Source organism: Monodon monoceros, unplaced genomic scaffold (assembly GCF_005190385.1).
Source record: "Monodon monoceros isolate NGI ecotype Baffin Bay Population unplaced genomic scaffold, NGI_Narwhal_1 Super_Scaffold_9, whole genome shotgun sequence".
Classification (NCBI taxonomy): Eukaryota; Metazoa; Chordata; class Mammalia; order Artiodactyla; family Monodontidae; genus Monodon; species Monodon monoceros.
Window position 1 is genome coordinate 55,469,078 of NW_021703786.1, and position 15,581 is coordinate 55,484,658.

Consider the following 15,581-nt stretch of genomic DNA (forward strand, 5'->3'; position numbering starts at 1 on the left):
GAAATTTTGGTTCTGCAAATTTCTAGCTGTGTGACTGGGCAAGTTACTTAAATTTTTCTTTAGCTCATCTGAAAAATGGTGATAAATAATTGTACCTCCTCATAGGATGGGAGTGAGGATTAAATGAGATGATGAATGTAAGCTCTTATCACACAGTACCTTGCTTTGACCAAATACCGGCACTTTGTTTAAGCCACTACTCTTCATTATGTTATTTCTTTATGGTCAAGAGATGAACTTGCATCTTATTTCTCAGAGCAAATAGAGGCCATTTTTATGTGAACCTTCTTTATTTCTCTTTCCTCCCCAGAATTTGTATCATTGTTCATTTTTACCCATTATCAAGCATGATCCTTCTACCTGTCCTTTTTTTTTTTTTTTTTTTTTTTTTTTGCAGTACGCGGGCCTCTCACTGTTGTGGCCTCTCCTGTTGCGGAGCACAGGCTCCGGACGCGCAGGCTCAGCGGCCATGGCTCACGGGCCCAGCCGCTCTGCGGCATGTGGGATCTTCCCGGACTGGGGCACGAACCCGTGTCCCCTGCATTGGCAGGTGGACTCTCAACCAGTGCGCCACCAGGGAAGCCTCTACCTGTCCTTTTTAAGTCTTTAGTTTTTTCAATTCTAAGTCTAGTTTTTCGTCTCCACTTGGATCTTCCTCTCTGTCTTTTTTTTTTCTCATCAAGCTGTTTATTCTTGTTATTAAAACTTGGACTCCAGTAATCCTGGTTATTCTGGAAAAAGCACCTTGTTGTAGGGATCATTTAATCATCCTTTTTGACAGTCACCTCTCCATGAAGCACCTGTCTTCTCTGATGTAACGTATGAAAGTAGAGTTGTGGAAACAATGGTATACACGAGGCCATGGTTATAAGAAGAAAATGACAGTAGTCAAAAGAGACATTGTATTTATTGGGAAGTCTTATTGAGAACGTTCCTGTTTTCTTCACATGTGGTAAGGCAGTGTATATCGTATGTCGCGTATTGTATGAAGTTTACCAGCAACTCCGACAGGATATAAGATGATAAAAAAATTATATTGGTTTTATACTGTGAGTAACGAGCCGCACCATAAAGATTCTTGAACTCCCTTGGACCCCAGCCACAAGCACAGAAGTAGGTACAATTCCAATTAAACAGTGGACTATCTCAAGCAAGACAAATGTCTGGAAAAATTTAAGCGTCTTCTGAATACTTTTATATAAACCTTTGTGTGTTCCTTTTTCCATATAAAAACGTACCGTGGCAATAGGCAGTACCAGCCACCTCGCGTTCATGGTGATGTTGTAGAAGGTGAGCCAGGCGGTGGCCAACAAGCCCAGGCACCTCGTCTTGCCCACGGCCTCCCTCTCCTCGCCGGCCTCCGAGGCACCGCCATTGGTGCCGACCTCCTTGCTGGGGGGACGTGAACAAGAGGGGCAGGGGAGCAGGAGGGGGCCTGGCTGAGCGCACTGCTGAAGCGCCCACTGCTGCCGCCACGCCCGGCCCCCCGGCCTTCCTCTCAGTCTTTGAACGGCCCCAGCTGAAAAAGCACAGCCTTTTGTCCTTTCTAAATTGCTGTCTTCTCCTTTTCTGTCAAGCTTCTTGGAAAAGTTGAAAGAATGTCATTACTTTGGTGTCTCTGCTGACTCCTTGCAAGACAGTAACTCCCCTCTATCCTCTGTCAGATTTGGGGGGGGTTGACACTGTTGAGCACTCCATGCTTCTTTGACAGCATTGTCTTCTTGGTTCTCCTCCCTTGACTAATTATCCTCAGTCACTCTTTCTTCTGATGTATCAGGTTGAGTCTGTCTCCAAATCTGCCCTTTCCTTTCCATTTCTACAATCACTGCTCTAATTAATGCCACCGGACCACTGGAGTAGTCTTTTACTGATCTAACTGTTCCTAGTCACTTTTCTCAATCCATCTTGCTTACTAGTCCTAAAGTCATTTTTTTGAAACACAGATCTGATCATGTAACTCCAGTGGTTCTCCATTATCCCCAGGCTATTTTACTTTAACAGTGCATTGAGAAGGAAGACATCCTTTTCATGGTTATCTCTGGTTTTCAGTCCTAGTCACCAAATGACTTCATGTGTTGCTGCTCCTGTGCCTTTATATATTTTGTCTTCTGTGCTTGGAATTCCCCTTTCCATCTTCTCCCCTTGGCAAACTCCTATGCATCCTTCCAGATCAAGCTCACATGTCTGCCTTATAAACCCTCTTCAGTGCCTTCTTTACTTTGGACCTCCCTATGAAAGGTATATTCTTTGGTACATATTACGGTACTAATCTCCTTGTTTCTGTTTTGATGACCACTGTGAGACTGTGAGCTCCTTCAGGGCCTTAATTCATATTTATTTTCTCTATAGTAGTTATATCAGTGCTTGGCACATGGTAGGCCCTTGTTAATATTTGTGTTGAATGAGTAACAGTCTAGTGTTTTGTTTCTTTAAATAATAAATGTCCTATGCCAGCTGTGATGCTTGTAGTCCTAATGTGGTCTCTATTTGCTAATGTGTTTTGGAAAGCAGTATACCAGTTCTTCTTTACTTTTTTCTTTATTTAATCAGTCTTATTTTTTGTCTGGTCTATTCTAGCTCTGGACTGGGAAGAATGGGAAAATGGGCATTTGTCTCATTTAATTTGGCAGTGCTAGTAGTCTGTTGGGTATTTTTGAGGGAGGTCTCCTTGGCTACAGAGGAGGGTGGGTTTTCTCCAGGCCTCTGTAGTTAAGAACAGTAGTAGAAGGACCTGAATCCTTCAGCCTCTAAACAGGAGGCTTTTTGGGTAGGTTTGGCACATATCACTCAGTAGTGGTTATTAATTCATAAGTTCCCAACTGGCATGCCAGGCATACAGGTATGTGACGGGTGGTCTGAAACAGTGATCCCCTGGGGTCATGTGTAAGCAGGTTCATCCTTTTACTCCAGTGTGCTGAATACTTTATTCGTGTACCTTGATGTGGAAAAGTTGGGAAGCCCTGTGGTAAACAAATGGACGTGGCTGAGGCAGGGTTAGAACTGATACACAGAATCTTAGGGCTTAGTTGCCTTCCAAGCTAGGAAGAACTGATTTTCATGTCATCCCACGTGATAGCATAGGTTGGAAGTAATAGCAGGTTCAGTCAAAGTTAGGCTCATTGGGAGCAACCCAACTTCTAAACAGTAGAGAACTGGTTAGATGAAGTGTAGCGTAATACTGCTTAACTGTGTACAATTAAGTTCATGGATTTGGCATTACATGAAATCCATTTACTGATCGCATCTATCTATAAATGACCAGTATCTGAAATGAGACTGTAAGAGGTTGGATTTTCTTTTTCTCTCACATGAAAGCTGCTTACTTATAAAAGTGTCAAGTTTAGAAAAGCTATCTTAAATGGTTGATGTTATTAAAACTAGTAATTTGGGCAGACCAGGGAGGGATGTTTGTGTCAGTTTTCTGACCCGTGAAGGTAATGTCATGGAGGGTAAACGTGGCCTTTTCTAGTGGTTCCAGTGGATAGCAGGACTGATGTGGTGGTGCGAAAAGATGTTACCATATGCGGTTTTTAGGATCCCCTTTTGTTGGGTCTCTAACTCCTTTGGAATTAATATTGGAAAGGTGACTTGAACTGGGAGGCCAAAGACCTGGGTTCTAATCCCAGCTTTGCCACTAGATGGCAGTGACTTTGGGCAGGTCCTTTATTCTTTCCTGACCTCATCAGTAAGTAGATGAGGTTGGGATAGATTTTTGAGGCCCTTCCCAGCTGTGACATTTTATGGTTCTGTTATTTCATATGGTTCTTACTCTTTTCTTTTCAATGCCCAGGTATTATCCATGCAGCAGAGGAGAAGGATTGGAAAACTGCATACTCATATTTCTATGAGGCATTTGAGGGTTATGACTCCATCGATAGCCCCAAGGCCATCACATCTCTGAAGTACATGTTGCTGTGCAAAATCATGCTCAACACGTAGGTGCACATTAACTTTGGGATATGAGAACTCAGGTCCTTCATCTAAGATTTTCTGCCATGGCAGAGATGGCTTGGGCAGGGACTTTGGCCAGTTACAGAAGCAGCGGCTGCCACCTCATGGGGCTGATTGAGGTGGAATGGGAGGATCGAAGGTAATCCAGAGCACTTTTCCTTGCTAGTCTTTCAGAACTGGGGAGACAGATTTCAGAAATCTCTTTCCCAGCCCCTCTGAGTGTGTTCTCCTCATCCTACAATTCTGTCCAGAAGAGTTGTTGAGCACAGGACAGAGGGCCAGGAAATGGCTTACAGACCAGCACCAGCCAATGGGCCACCCAGAATGGGAGTGGTTAAAGGAGAGGTTAGGGGGAGGTTTGAAAAAGGCGACAACGGCAAGTATGACAGCTAGATCTTTTTCTAAAGATTTACAGAATTATTCCACATTCTTTTTTGGGAATAAATGAGATACTGACTGGGATTCTTTTTGGATCTTGGGATTAAACAGGGCTTGTGTTTTGAAAGATCTGTTATACTGGGATTTGATTTATATGTATCCTTTTGCCTGTTGGGTCTATTACTTCTGGTAGGTTCAGTGTGGCTTTCTTTTTCTTTCTTTCTTTTTTTTTTTTGGCTATGTCGTGCAGCTTGCGGGATATTAGTTCCCTGACCAGACCAGGGATTGAAGCCGGGGCCACGGCAGTGAAAGCGCCAAGTCCTAACCACTGGACCGCCAGGGAATTCCCAGTGTGGCTTTCTTTTTAACGTTGAGTTTTCTTGCTTTTCAGCACTGAGCCCAGAGTGGAGAAAGCCTAGCGTCTATGGTGTGAGAGGCCTATGGGTTTAGGGGTGGGGGCTTATTACCTCTGTGGGCAGAGTCTTTTCAGAGGAAAAGATATTTGCCTGAACATATGCTTAGAAGCATAACATCCTGGAGCAGTTGACCGAGTATGTATTTTTTTTTTAGCCCAGAAGATGTCCAGGCCTTGGTGAGCGGGAAGCTTGCACTTCGGTATGCGGGGAGGCAGGTAGGGGATGCCTTGACTGCAGTTCTGATCTCTGCTCACTCTGAGGCAGCGTGTTATTAGACATGGTGTTCAGTGAGACCGTGCTCTTCAGGTCTCCATTCCGCTCTTCATTCTTTCTTCCCCCCTCTTTTCATTAAGCACGTTCGGTATATTTCCTGTACTTTAATTCTTGGCCTGAAAAGTCAATGTTTGGTGCTCTTGTGGGTATTGGGTGGTTTGAGGGACTTAACAGAACTCAGAATTGAACTGGAGCATTTACAGTGAGTTAGGTTGCATTTAGCTTCGACCGGAAAGTATATCTACCATGATCTTGGCTTGAAAATTTCATGTGCGGAATAAGAAATCTTGGATTCTCCAAGAGTGTGGAGCCGGGTAAGGTCTGATGCGCATGTGCTTTAGAGAGGTCAGATTGCTTGGTGCAGAAACTAGGTTTTGATGACTCAAGTGCTTCTCTTATCAGTACCTTCCCACTCTTGTCCTGAGTTTGGGTGTGGTCAAGAAGAGGCCTTTGATGGTCGGTAGCCCTATTTGTGATGACTTTTATGCCTGAGTAGGTAAGAGTGTGACCTGTGTAAAGATGATGTCTCAGATGTCTGCATCATCACTTTGTACTTCACTTGATTATCACTGGTAAAGTAAAAGTAGTCTTTCTAGGTTTCAAGTGCAGTTGTCTCTAAACAGCAGACACGTTGGCTATCTCACTGTATCTTTGGCAGAATGTCCACAACAGATGATTTCTTCCTTCTATACAAGTGGCCCTAATTGGCTTTTCATCAGAAGAAGTTTCAGATCAGCTCCTAGTTTTGACCAAAAGAATATTGGTTATTTCTGTAGTGAAAGACTCACTATCATATCTAGAATTAGAGTTGAGGAGGTGGGCTAAGAGAGGTCAAGTGTCCAGAACAAGGCCAGGTAACTAGTAATGGTGAAGTGAGACTTTGAACTTGGGTTATCTGGCTTTAAGTTTCATGCTATTCTCATTATGACATTTTTCTGTCTATAGGACAAATGTTGGAGACAAACTACACTAACGATTAGCTTTGCATCATTTTTAAAGTCTGCAGTATAAGACACTACCTTCCTTGTTTAAGTACATAGGCTGGTACAAGAGGAGTTCCCTCTGGTCCTTTGTTCCTTGATGACAGCTTTCAAGCAGGAGTCAGGCACTCAGGAAGATGAATGTTGTAGATTTCGTGCTGAGTAGAGACTTAAGAGCTTGGTCGGGTACCTTTTATAACGTTTTATAAAGTTAGAAGTTGCCCCTTAACCCTTGGTTATACCTTCATCACTCTGGGGTTTTAACATTCGGTATGATACGTAGAATTTTGATGCTTCAAGCTTAATGAAAGTAAATCTTGGTCTGTGCCCTGCACCAAACCCAGCAGAATGAGTTTTTATAAAGCACAAGGTATGATCAAGTCTGAGGGCAGGAAGGGTTCTGTGGGGTGTAGGGATAGGGAGTCTTGGAGGAGGGGTGAGGAAATCGCACTTCTCTGGCCATTTTCCCTTTTAGCTTGTCATCTTTGGAGAATGCTTTATCAAAGTCTCTTTTTTGGAAAACTTCCTATTTCCTAGTACCTTTAAGTCACTTCAGCTTTCAAAGGGAAACTGGTTGGCACACAGTGGTATTCCTCTAGCTTTTCTTCCTAGGCCTCTGAAGAAGAGCAGTGGTGGGGCAGGTTCTTCCTTGCAGCCAGAAGTTGTGTGGACATAGCATGTTCCTTATGAGACTTGTTGGGATGTGAGTGTGCAGATCACTTTCACTGTTTCTCTCTTTATTCTTAGACAGAAGCATTAAAATGTGTGGCTCAGGCTAGCAAGAACAGATCACTGGCAGATTTTGAAAAGGTAAGCAAGGTATTGGGTTGGTAGGGAACTGGTGGAGGGGAGGGGCATTTAAGCACTTTAAAAAGTTTTTTTTAATCTTTAAGTGATTATAGTTTCACAAGAAGTTGCAAAGATAGTACAGAGTGATCCCATGTACCATTCACCCAGTTTTCCCCAGTGGTTACATCTTATCTATAGTACAGTATCAAAACCAGGAAGCAGTTAAGCACTTCTGTACAATGAAACTTGTTGAATTGTCATACCTCATTTATATACAGTACCTTTCAGTTTCAAAAAGTTCTGTCATCCTTCTTTCACTTGAGTTTTTTTTTTTTGGCTGCGTTGGGTCTTCATTGCTGTGTGCAGGCTTTCTCTAGTTGCAGTGAGTGGGGGGGGCCACTCTTTGTTGCGGAGCACGGGCTCTACGCGTGTGGGCTTCAGTAGTTGCAGCACATGGGCTCAGTAGTTGCGGCACGCGGGCCCTAGAGTGTGTGGGCTTCAGTAGTTGCGGCGCGCAGGCTCTAGGGAGTGCGGGCTTCAGTAGTTGTGGCACGTGGGCTTAGTTGCTCCGCGGCATGTTGGATCTTCATGGACCAGTGATTGAACCCATGTCCCCTGCGTTGGCAGGCAGATTCTTAACCACTGCACCACTAGGGAAGTCCCCTTTCATTTGATTTTTCACAACAAACCTGTTACCTGTATTTTATGCTTGGGGAAGCTGGAATTTAAAGAGGAGGCCTGGGTCACACAGCTCATGTGTGTCAGGGTCTGACACAAGCACCATGCAGCATGGTCTTAGATGTTACTTCAGCTCCAGAAATGCCAGGTCTGCTTCTCCTCTGTGGACAGAAGAGAAGTTTTGATGTGTGCATCTGGGCTGAGAGACACTTCCTTAGGACGGAAGTTCTAGGCTGGCCTTGCCTCCTGTGCCTTTCACTCAATGTTTGTGAAGGTTTGGAAAGGGAGAAAAACTTGTCTAAGCAATCAGGTGAGACTTATACTTCTCTGAGCCTCTCTCTTAGTCTGAGTATAATGACCAACTTAATAAAAACAAACCTAGATCCAGGAAGAAAAATAGTATGGACAGAAACTAGACCATGTGGCTCTCTGACTGTCCCCAGGGTTCATCATCTTCCTTGAGGTTTCTTGCCAATTTCATTTCCTTCCTTGGCATGATTTGCTTGCTTACCTTAACACCTTATAGCACGGCTGACATGAGGCTGGGATATTGTGAGAACATTACTAAAGGTAAATAAATCACATACACAAATAAACAAAGAGTCTAGATCGTTTTATCCCCAAATTTGGATGGAACACTTCTAGTAGGGATTAAAAAAAGGGTCTGTGATCAGATATTTGGGAAACACTAGGGCTAAACAAAATTAGAAAGGTACTTTGTTTTCTGTGCTGATATTCCTTATAAAACCCCAAGAGCTAGCTGTGGAATTCAGCATTTCCTATTATTTAACCTCAGAATTCCCCCTCCTCCTGCACCCATGGAGGCCTTATTTGTTCTGTGGAATACATATTGAGAACTGCTTTTGCAGTGAATTTAGCTTGCAAGCTGAGCTGCTCTTAGGGCTTACATGGTTTGAGCTGTCAGTGTGAGGCTTTTGGACAGGAAGATGGTGCCTAGGGTTAGGCTCCACCTTTTACTTCTTTGCATTTTCTTCTGCCTTCAGTCATGGCTGTTCTTTCATCTTCCCAAATCCTCCAGAACTACAGTCAACCATGTAGTTACAAGGGCCAGCTCACTACTTAGGAAGCTGCGAGTAGCGTGACTTTCAAGTCCTTTTCTGTGCCAATCTCGGCTCTTTTGGCAGGCTCTAACAGATTACCGGGCAGAGCTCCGGGATGACCCCATCATCAGCACACACTTGGCCAAGTTGTATGATAACTTGCTGGAGCAGAATCTGATCCGAGTCATTGAGCCTTTTTCCCGAGTACAGGTAAGAACCCTCTTGGGGACTCTAGCTCTTCTCTGGTGGCAGAGGGTTTCTGGCTAGGCGTCCTCACTGTAGCCACCTCCCTTCCCACAACCATTCAGAATAGGAACTCACCTCCAAGGGTGTGCCTGCTGGGCAAGAGACCCCCAAGAGCTTGGGATTTTCTTGACAGGGAATGAGAGTCAAGGAGAGGGATGCTGTGGGGTAGAGGCTGGTGCAGTTGCCCCTGCTTGTTTTCAGTGCAGTCTCCTCCTAGCTTTTGTAGTCACTGTGCATGTGGTCAATGCTTTCTGTTCTGGGTGTGTGGGACAGGAGTGTATTTGTTGTCTGTAGTGATGCAGGGTAGGCAGATGGACCAAGCACAAGAGACCTAAGCACAGCCAAAGAGAATCTGTCCCTGTAGAGACATTCGGCAGGATTTCAAGATACAGCACCACCCTCATCCCGATATTAGAGGCAGAAGTAAAACTTTCAGTGTTGGTGTCTTTTTACCTTTCCTTTTAGATCGAACACATATCTAGCCTCATCAAACTCTCCAAGGTAAGGAGTCCTGAGCTTGTCTTGAGGGTAGGGATGGGGAAAGGGGCATGTGGAGGGGCTGCCATTTACACCCGCTGGGCCTTATTGCAAAGCTCCCAAGCTTCTCAGTGGGGACTGGGGACCGTGGGCTGAGAGCTGCAGATGCATTGTTGCTGTTTTATTTTCAGACCATTTGCCATAAGATCCTTTTATACAAGGCTTTCATGTCAGTGTGATCTCTCACTAGTAGATGCTGGGCCCTTTAATCATGTGCTTTGATCTTAGGCCGACGTGGAAAGGAAATTATCACAGATGATTCTTGACAAGAAATTTCATGGTGAGTAACAGTCGTACAGGCGAGGGGGCTGGTGGAGGTGATGAAATGGTGAAGAGGCATCATGCTCTTGTTTATCTTGAAAGAAGATGCTCCATTGTATCACCTGGTGGTTCCCTGGGATCCTTGCCCCTGTTATGCCTGTGATAAGAGTGTAATAAACATGCACGAATGGAACAGGAAGATGACTTCTGTTTCTACTCCTTTCTGGAGAAAGTGAGGCAGCTAGGGAGTGGGCTGCTTCTCAAATGCTCGTGTGTCTAATCCTTTCTTTTACCTGGGTTTGCTTGTGTTTTCTGCAGGGATCTTGGACCAGGGGGAGGGTGTCTTGATTATTTTTGATGAACCCCCAGTAGATAAAACTTACGAAGCTGCTCTGGAAACAATTCAGAACATGAGTAAAGTAGTGGATTCCCTCTACAACAAAGCCAAGAAACTGACATAGGTGAGTGCTGACTCCGGGACCCGGGCCCGGGCAGCGCTGTCTTCTGCCTGTCGAGACTGAAAGCCTCCTGGTGGCCTTGCGGCTTCCCCGATTGACACTGCTCTGTCTTCTCTTGCAGAGTTGGATCTGTAGCGGTCCTTTGGAGAGTGTGTGTGGCGGGAGAGTGAAACCTTTGGGGAAAATGCTAGGAGATTTTTTCTTTCTGTTCTACTTTTCGCTCAGAAAGTTTTTAAATCCTCATTTGGTGCATCTGTATTCCAGCCGATAGGTGTGCCAGTTTTCATGTAATCTTTACTGGCCCAACTTGGGAGTGGGGAAATTGCTTAAAAAAAGAAAAAAAAGAAAAAAAAAGGTTATTCTAAATAAAAGGAAAAAGGCTTACACTACCTAAAGCTGTGCTCTCTGCCTCCTGGGAGAGGGCCGCCAAGCCAGGCGCTCCGCCAGCCACTGGGGCTCCTAACCCACCCGCTGGGTGTCACCTCGCCTCCTCTTCAGAATTGGGTGTTCGCCTGACTATCAAAGCAACGACTTTTTATTCTGTTTGTACTGAACCAAAACAAACAACTGTGTATAGACTGCTATTTTTCTTTTTATTTGAAATGAGGCGTTTCGGTGTCCTTTCCCGTGCCATGTGGCCCATCCCCCCGCCCTCCCCCCAACAATGGCTCCAGCAGACTGGCCGAAGGTCCCGCCGCCGCCACCGCCGCAGCAGCACCTGCACGGCTCCGCTCCAACCTGGGAAGGAATGGGGACATGGCCAGGAGCTAGTGTCACCATGGCCACACGGGGAGCAGTGTGGGCCCTCAGAGGGCCTGCTGTGCATGTGGCTCTTTTTAACACAGTAAACTAGATTAGATGTCAGTGTTTTAATTGCCCCTCTCCTCTGCTCTTTTCTCTCTCCCTCTCTTTCCCCTTCTCTCAACCAGGAGACCATCCCATGTCTCTCTTCCTTCCTCCTTCCCCCCCTCCAGGGGAGCCAGGCTGTCTGAAATACTTCAGCTTCTCTCCCCATCCCCCTGCTTCTCTCCTGCTGTCAGATGGATTTATTCCTTTTTTAAACAGTGAACATCGGAAATGAGACTGTGGGGTGTGTTGTTGTTTTTTTTTTTCCTCCCAATTTTTGTTGTTGGGTTTTTGAGCAACCTCATGTCCCCCTCCCAGGGAGCTTTCTTTATTTACCTCTTAGAAATGGAACGGATGGGAGGTAGAGCACTGTACTCCAGCATGCTTTGTTTTATGATGAGATTACATAGCAAGGCTTTTAATGCCATTTGGGCAGGTAAGCTTCTGCACCTCTGTTGTGCTCAGCTATATTTTCTTCTTCCTCTCATTCTTCTTTGTCTTCTTTTTTCCTCTCCTCCTCCTCCTGCCTCCTTCCTGCTGGCCTCCTTTTATCTTTCTTTCCCTTTGTCAGATTATCCTTCCAGGTTTTCGTAATAAATTTATATTTTGTAAAAGGATTTTGTTGTACCAGGTTTTGCATCCTCACTGAATCTGACTGGCTTTTATTTTCCTCTCCAAAATCAGGTTTTTGTTCTCAACATCTTTCCCCATCATGTCCAGTCACTGTTTTGGTTTTGGCACCATCAATATCAAATGTACAAACGGTTCTTGCTAACCAACACCAGGTATATCTGATGTTCAGATGAGTTCCAATAAAAACAATTTTTTTTTCAAAAAGTGTCCTTTCTTGAGTGCTGGAGGGCTTCTGACCAAGTCCAGACAGCTCTGTGTAGCCCTCTAGACTGGACAAAGCTCTACTGTCTCATTTGCTTCATGGGAGACCTTTTGATCCGGGGGCAAGTGGAGGGCTTTGGGTGAGAAAGTTGGTCTGTGAGGGCTAAAATGGGAAATGGGGCTCAGTTATCTTTGTTTTTCCAAGGCATCGTGGTCCAGTGAGGACATGGGGTTTGGGTTGTAATATCCTCTGAGCCTGTTTCCTCACTTACACGACAAGGATGGCGCTTTCTTGGTAGGTAATTGTGGTGGGAGTGTTACATGAAGTCATGGAAGTACAGGTGCCTGGAGAGCCCTGGCATTCAGTTGTGGCTTAGTTTTAGTTTTTTGGAATCTTGTTCAAAAGGATTGATTTTATACTACCCCTCAGACCCTGGGAGTGACATGTCTTGTGGGGCTCTGGGGCCACTGGGAGGGAGGGTGGGCTCTAGCCACCAACTCCAGTCTGAGCCACTCTCTGCTCTCTTTCAGTATTGTGTCTCTGTGTATAGTTTTACTTAAGGAAGAGTTGTGCTTCAATAAAGGACTTTAAAAATATTCCAAAGGGATCAAGAGCCCGAGCAGTGGGGGGAGGGCAGTCCCAGGAGCTCAGTGGGGCAGGAGCCTTCTCGTCATCTCCCTGGGCAGGTCTGCTGACTTCTGCAGACCCGTGCTGTCCAGTGTGTGGCCATGAGCCCCATATGGCTGTTGAGTCCTTGAAATTGTGGCTAGTTCAAACTGTGATGCCCTGCAAATGTAAACCAGACTTTGAAGAATGTGAAAAAAGAAAAATTGCTCAACTTCTTTTTTATATATATGTTGAAATATTTTGAGCATTTATTGGGTTAAATGTACTATTAAGATATACCTGTTTCTTTAACTTTTTTTATGTGGCTGCTAGAAAATATTTAATTATCTACGGGGCTTGCATTTGTGGCTCACGGTTTTTTTTGGACAGCGCTGCTCCAGACCTCGAGGGACTGCTTCCCCTCCCAGGCCTCGATAAGCTGCATCTAGGTGCACCTGAGAGGGTGGGGTGGCCCATGGGCTAGCATGGGCCTGGCTCCCTCACTTATGGGCCCTTCCTGGCACCAGGCTTCACGGTGCCTGGGCTTCCTTGTGTGTTAATGAGATCCTGATGGCATTGGGAGCGGCGGCTGCGTCCCTTGGCTGTGGAGCCCCGCTGCATGCTAGTTATGTAACCTGTGCTGCCCAGAAAGGCCACTAGATGCTGCTCTGTGATGCCCGAGAGAACAAAGCACGACTTCCTCAGGAGCCAGGGCTCAGACCTGCTTTATTTGGAACCCTTTCTGAGAGCTGGCTGGCTGGGGCCTTGGCCTCCCTTCCTCAGCGTGGTGTGGGAAAGGGGCATGCAGAGGATGGGAACTCTCCATGGACATCCCAGCCGTGCATGTAACACGCAGGCTGGCCTTTCCGGCAGCTACAGATAGCCTATAGGATAAAGAGGCTGATTGATGGGGGTGGGATTTGGAGAGCTTCCCTGCAGTTCTCTGGTGAAGCCTGGGAAGGAAAACAGCTGTGCATCATTCATCCAGGTCTGCCTCCTGGGTCCTTGATCTGCCATTTGTGGCAGATTGTAGCTATTCCTTCTTCGCTTTGCAGTTGGAGAAGTACCGGGAGCTTGGAGGGGGAGGGGGGTTGTTGGTGTGTTGAGTGAGCAGAGGAGTGGTGTGGTGCCTCAAAACAGGCAGAGCAGGCACAACACAGGTGGACAGGGTTCCAGGGTTCTTCGGTCACAAAAGCCACTGTGCTGGCAGTGCCATCCCATTCATGCTCTGCTGCCCACATGACTTTGCCTCTGACAAGTGTGAGGAGGTTGGAGTAGTTCTGCCAAGAGCTCTTTTTGAAGGTAGTAGGGGAGGGCTGGCTGGACAAAGGCAAGAGAGGACGCAGGCTGGAAAAGGCCCAGGCCAATGCGAGCTTCCACGGTTTGGGAAATGGGGTGGGGTGAAGTGGAGCTGGGTACTGCCCACCATGAATTGGAATAGTTAGTATTGAAATTTTGTAGGTACAGGTAAGTACAGGGCGGCTCCAGATAGTTCTGAGGGGTGGATTACAGGCTTAGAAATCTAAGCATATTTTGGGAAGTGGAAAGCACTTAACCCCTGCTCAACACAGGGAAGGCAGTGTGGACATGGGCCAACTCAGGAGCTGGGCCTCCATTAGGGCAGGATGAAAAAAGGCTGGGGTCCAACTTTGCCTTAGGAAGAGAGTCATTGGGCCAGTGGACCTGGAGGAGATTGCTTCTTAGAGCTCCTTACTATGGAGGACAGCTCCATTTGAAGAGCAGGTAGGGGTTGTACACTGAGGAATGTTCAGAGGGAGGGGCACACTGGGCTAAGGGCCTGCCTTTATCTTCTAAGTTAAGATGACAGCTACTGTGGATGTTTCTCAAGGACTCTACAAGAAGTAGCCTTCTGGGTACAGAGTAATGCATTTCCCACTATATGGTCACCAAGGCCCCTAAAGCTTTGTTGCCACTGTTGACAGAGGAGTCTCTGGGTAGTACTTCAGCAAATTCTAGTACTTTCTGATGATGGTAGCATTGTTTGAATGATACCAGATTTCTTTACTGCTCAGAGCAGTAGGCAGAACTGGCACAGGTTGTGTGCTGGAGTGGCCTGGGAGTCGGGATTGGGTGTTCTCTGGATTGCTACTTCCTCATCACCAGGTCCAGAGGCGGTAACTTGGATTAAGATATTGTTTAAGTCTCCTGTTTCCCAGGTTTGTGGTCAAATCTGAGTCAATCTCCAGAACTAAACAAAGAATAGTGAAGAATAGCCTTTGTGAAGGATCTGGATTCTTGTTCCTTGTGAGAGGAAAAGTTCTTATTAGAACCAGAGTTTTACTCAGAATTTAATAATTTTATGGGCACCGAATCTTCAAATTATATATGCTTAGCATGAAAAATATTTAAATCAGCCGATCAGAGGCTGGTTGGAGAAGCAGTTGCTTCAGTTCTTCTATAACAGATAAGAGGGCCGGTGGAAATTTTGAGGTCTCGCATTTGTGATGGGCTCAGTATTGGCCCTTCTCTGGGGCAGCGACCGAGCCAGAAGCCTCAGGGCTCTGTCCCAGGTGTGGTGTGGGAAGGCTAGTCGCTGTGTACCTGGGCCGTGGGCGTTTACCTGGGATGGGGCAACAGAGATCCCAGAGGGAAAGGTACTCAAAACTGATGCGACAGTCCCCTTGGGATGCTTGGGGCACTCAGGCGGCCTCAGCAAAGGCTTAGCCTCTCCCCACCTTGCTCCCTGAGCTCCCTAGCTTACTTCCCCGGGGACGAGGAGGTTAAATGGAAGGAAGCTGCTCGGGGTCCTAGACTCCGTGGATGGCTTCTCTGGCGGCCAGGGCGGGGACGCGGCCGCGAGCGCCCCCGCGGCCGCAGCTGCCGGCGCCGCGGCGGGAACAAAGGCAGCACGTGTCTGGGCGGGGCGGCGGGCGGGGTCGGCCCTCGGCCCCGCCCCGCCCGGAGCTTCCCCACCCGCCCGAGCTCGGCTGCGCGGTGTGCCCGCGGCTCTCGCACGGCCGGGCTGTTGCTGGCGGGGCGGCGCCGAGAGGGCGGCGAGCAGTGTGGGAGGGGGGCGGCCCCGCGGGTCGGGGCGGGGCGGGGCGGTGCCGCGAGTACCCGCCGCCCGAGCCCGGGTCCTGGATGGGGCGCGGCGAGTAGAGCGGCGCCTGGGGCTCGCGGCCGTGTCGCTGCCAGCACCGCGCGCAGCTGGTGCTGAGCACGGCGGCGGCTCCGGCTCCCGGGCGACAGCAGGCCTGGCCGGGCCTGCGCGTGGGCCGCGCGCGCGCCCGAGAGGGAGGCCGCTG

The 15,581-nt window shown here is 47.2% G+C and overlaps 2 protein-coding genes and 1 pseudogene across 2 annotated transcripts in view; 2 read left to right on the top strand and 1 right to left on the bottom strand.

Annotated features, from left to right (window-relative positions):
* PSMD11 (proteasome 26S subunit, non-ATPase 11) overlaps nt 1-10,417 on the top strand; it is a 28,569-nt gene extending 18,152 nt beyond the window's left edge. Inside the window, exons 7-14 of the mRNA XM_029212290.1 lie at nt 3,791-3,935; nt 4,900-4,960; nt 6,746-6,808; nt 8,611-8,736; nt 9,238-9,273; nt 9,538-9,589; nt 9,889-10,031; nt 10,150-10,417. Of these exons, the coding sequence (XP_029068123.1) occupies nt 3,791-3,935; nt 4,900-4,960; nt 6,746-6,808; nt 8,611-8,736; nt 9,238-9,273; nt 9,538-9,589; nt 9,889-10,031 (626 nt within the window). The 3' untranslated portion in view covers nt 10,150-10,417. The remainder of the gene's footprint in view (nt 1-3,790; nt 3,936-4,899; nt 4,961-6,745; nt 6,809-8,610; nt 8,737-9,237; nt 9,274-9,537; nt 9,590-9,888; nt 10,032-10,149) is intronic.
* On the bottom strand, nt 444-1,572 carry LOC114888897 (annotated as a pseudogene).
* Nucleotides 10,418-15,255: 4,838 nt separating the features above from the next.
* The window catches only part of CDK5R1 (cyclin dependent kinase 5 regulatory subunit 1), a 2,424-nt gene continuing 2,098 nt past the window's right edge, over nt 15,256-15,581 (top strand). Inside the window, exon 1 of the mRNA XM_029212732.1 lies at nt 15,256-15,329. The gene's annotated coding sequence lies outside the window, so the exon portion shown is untranslated. The remainder of the gene's footprint in view (nt 15,330-15,581) is intronic.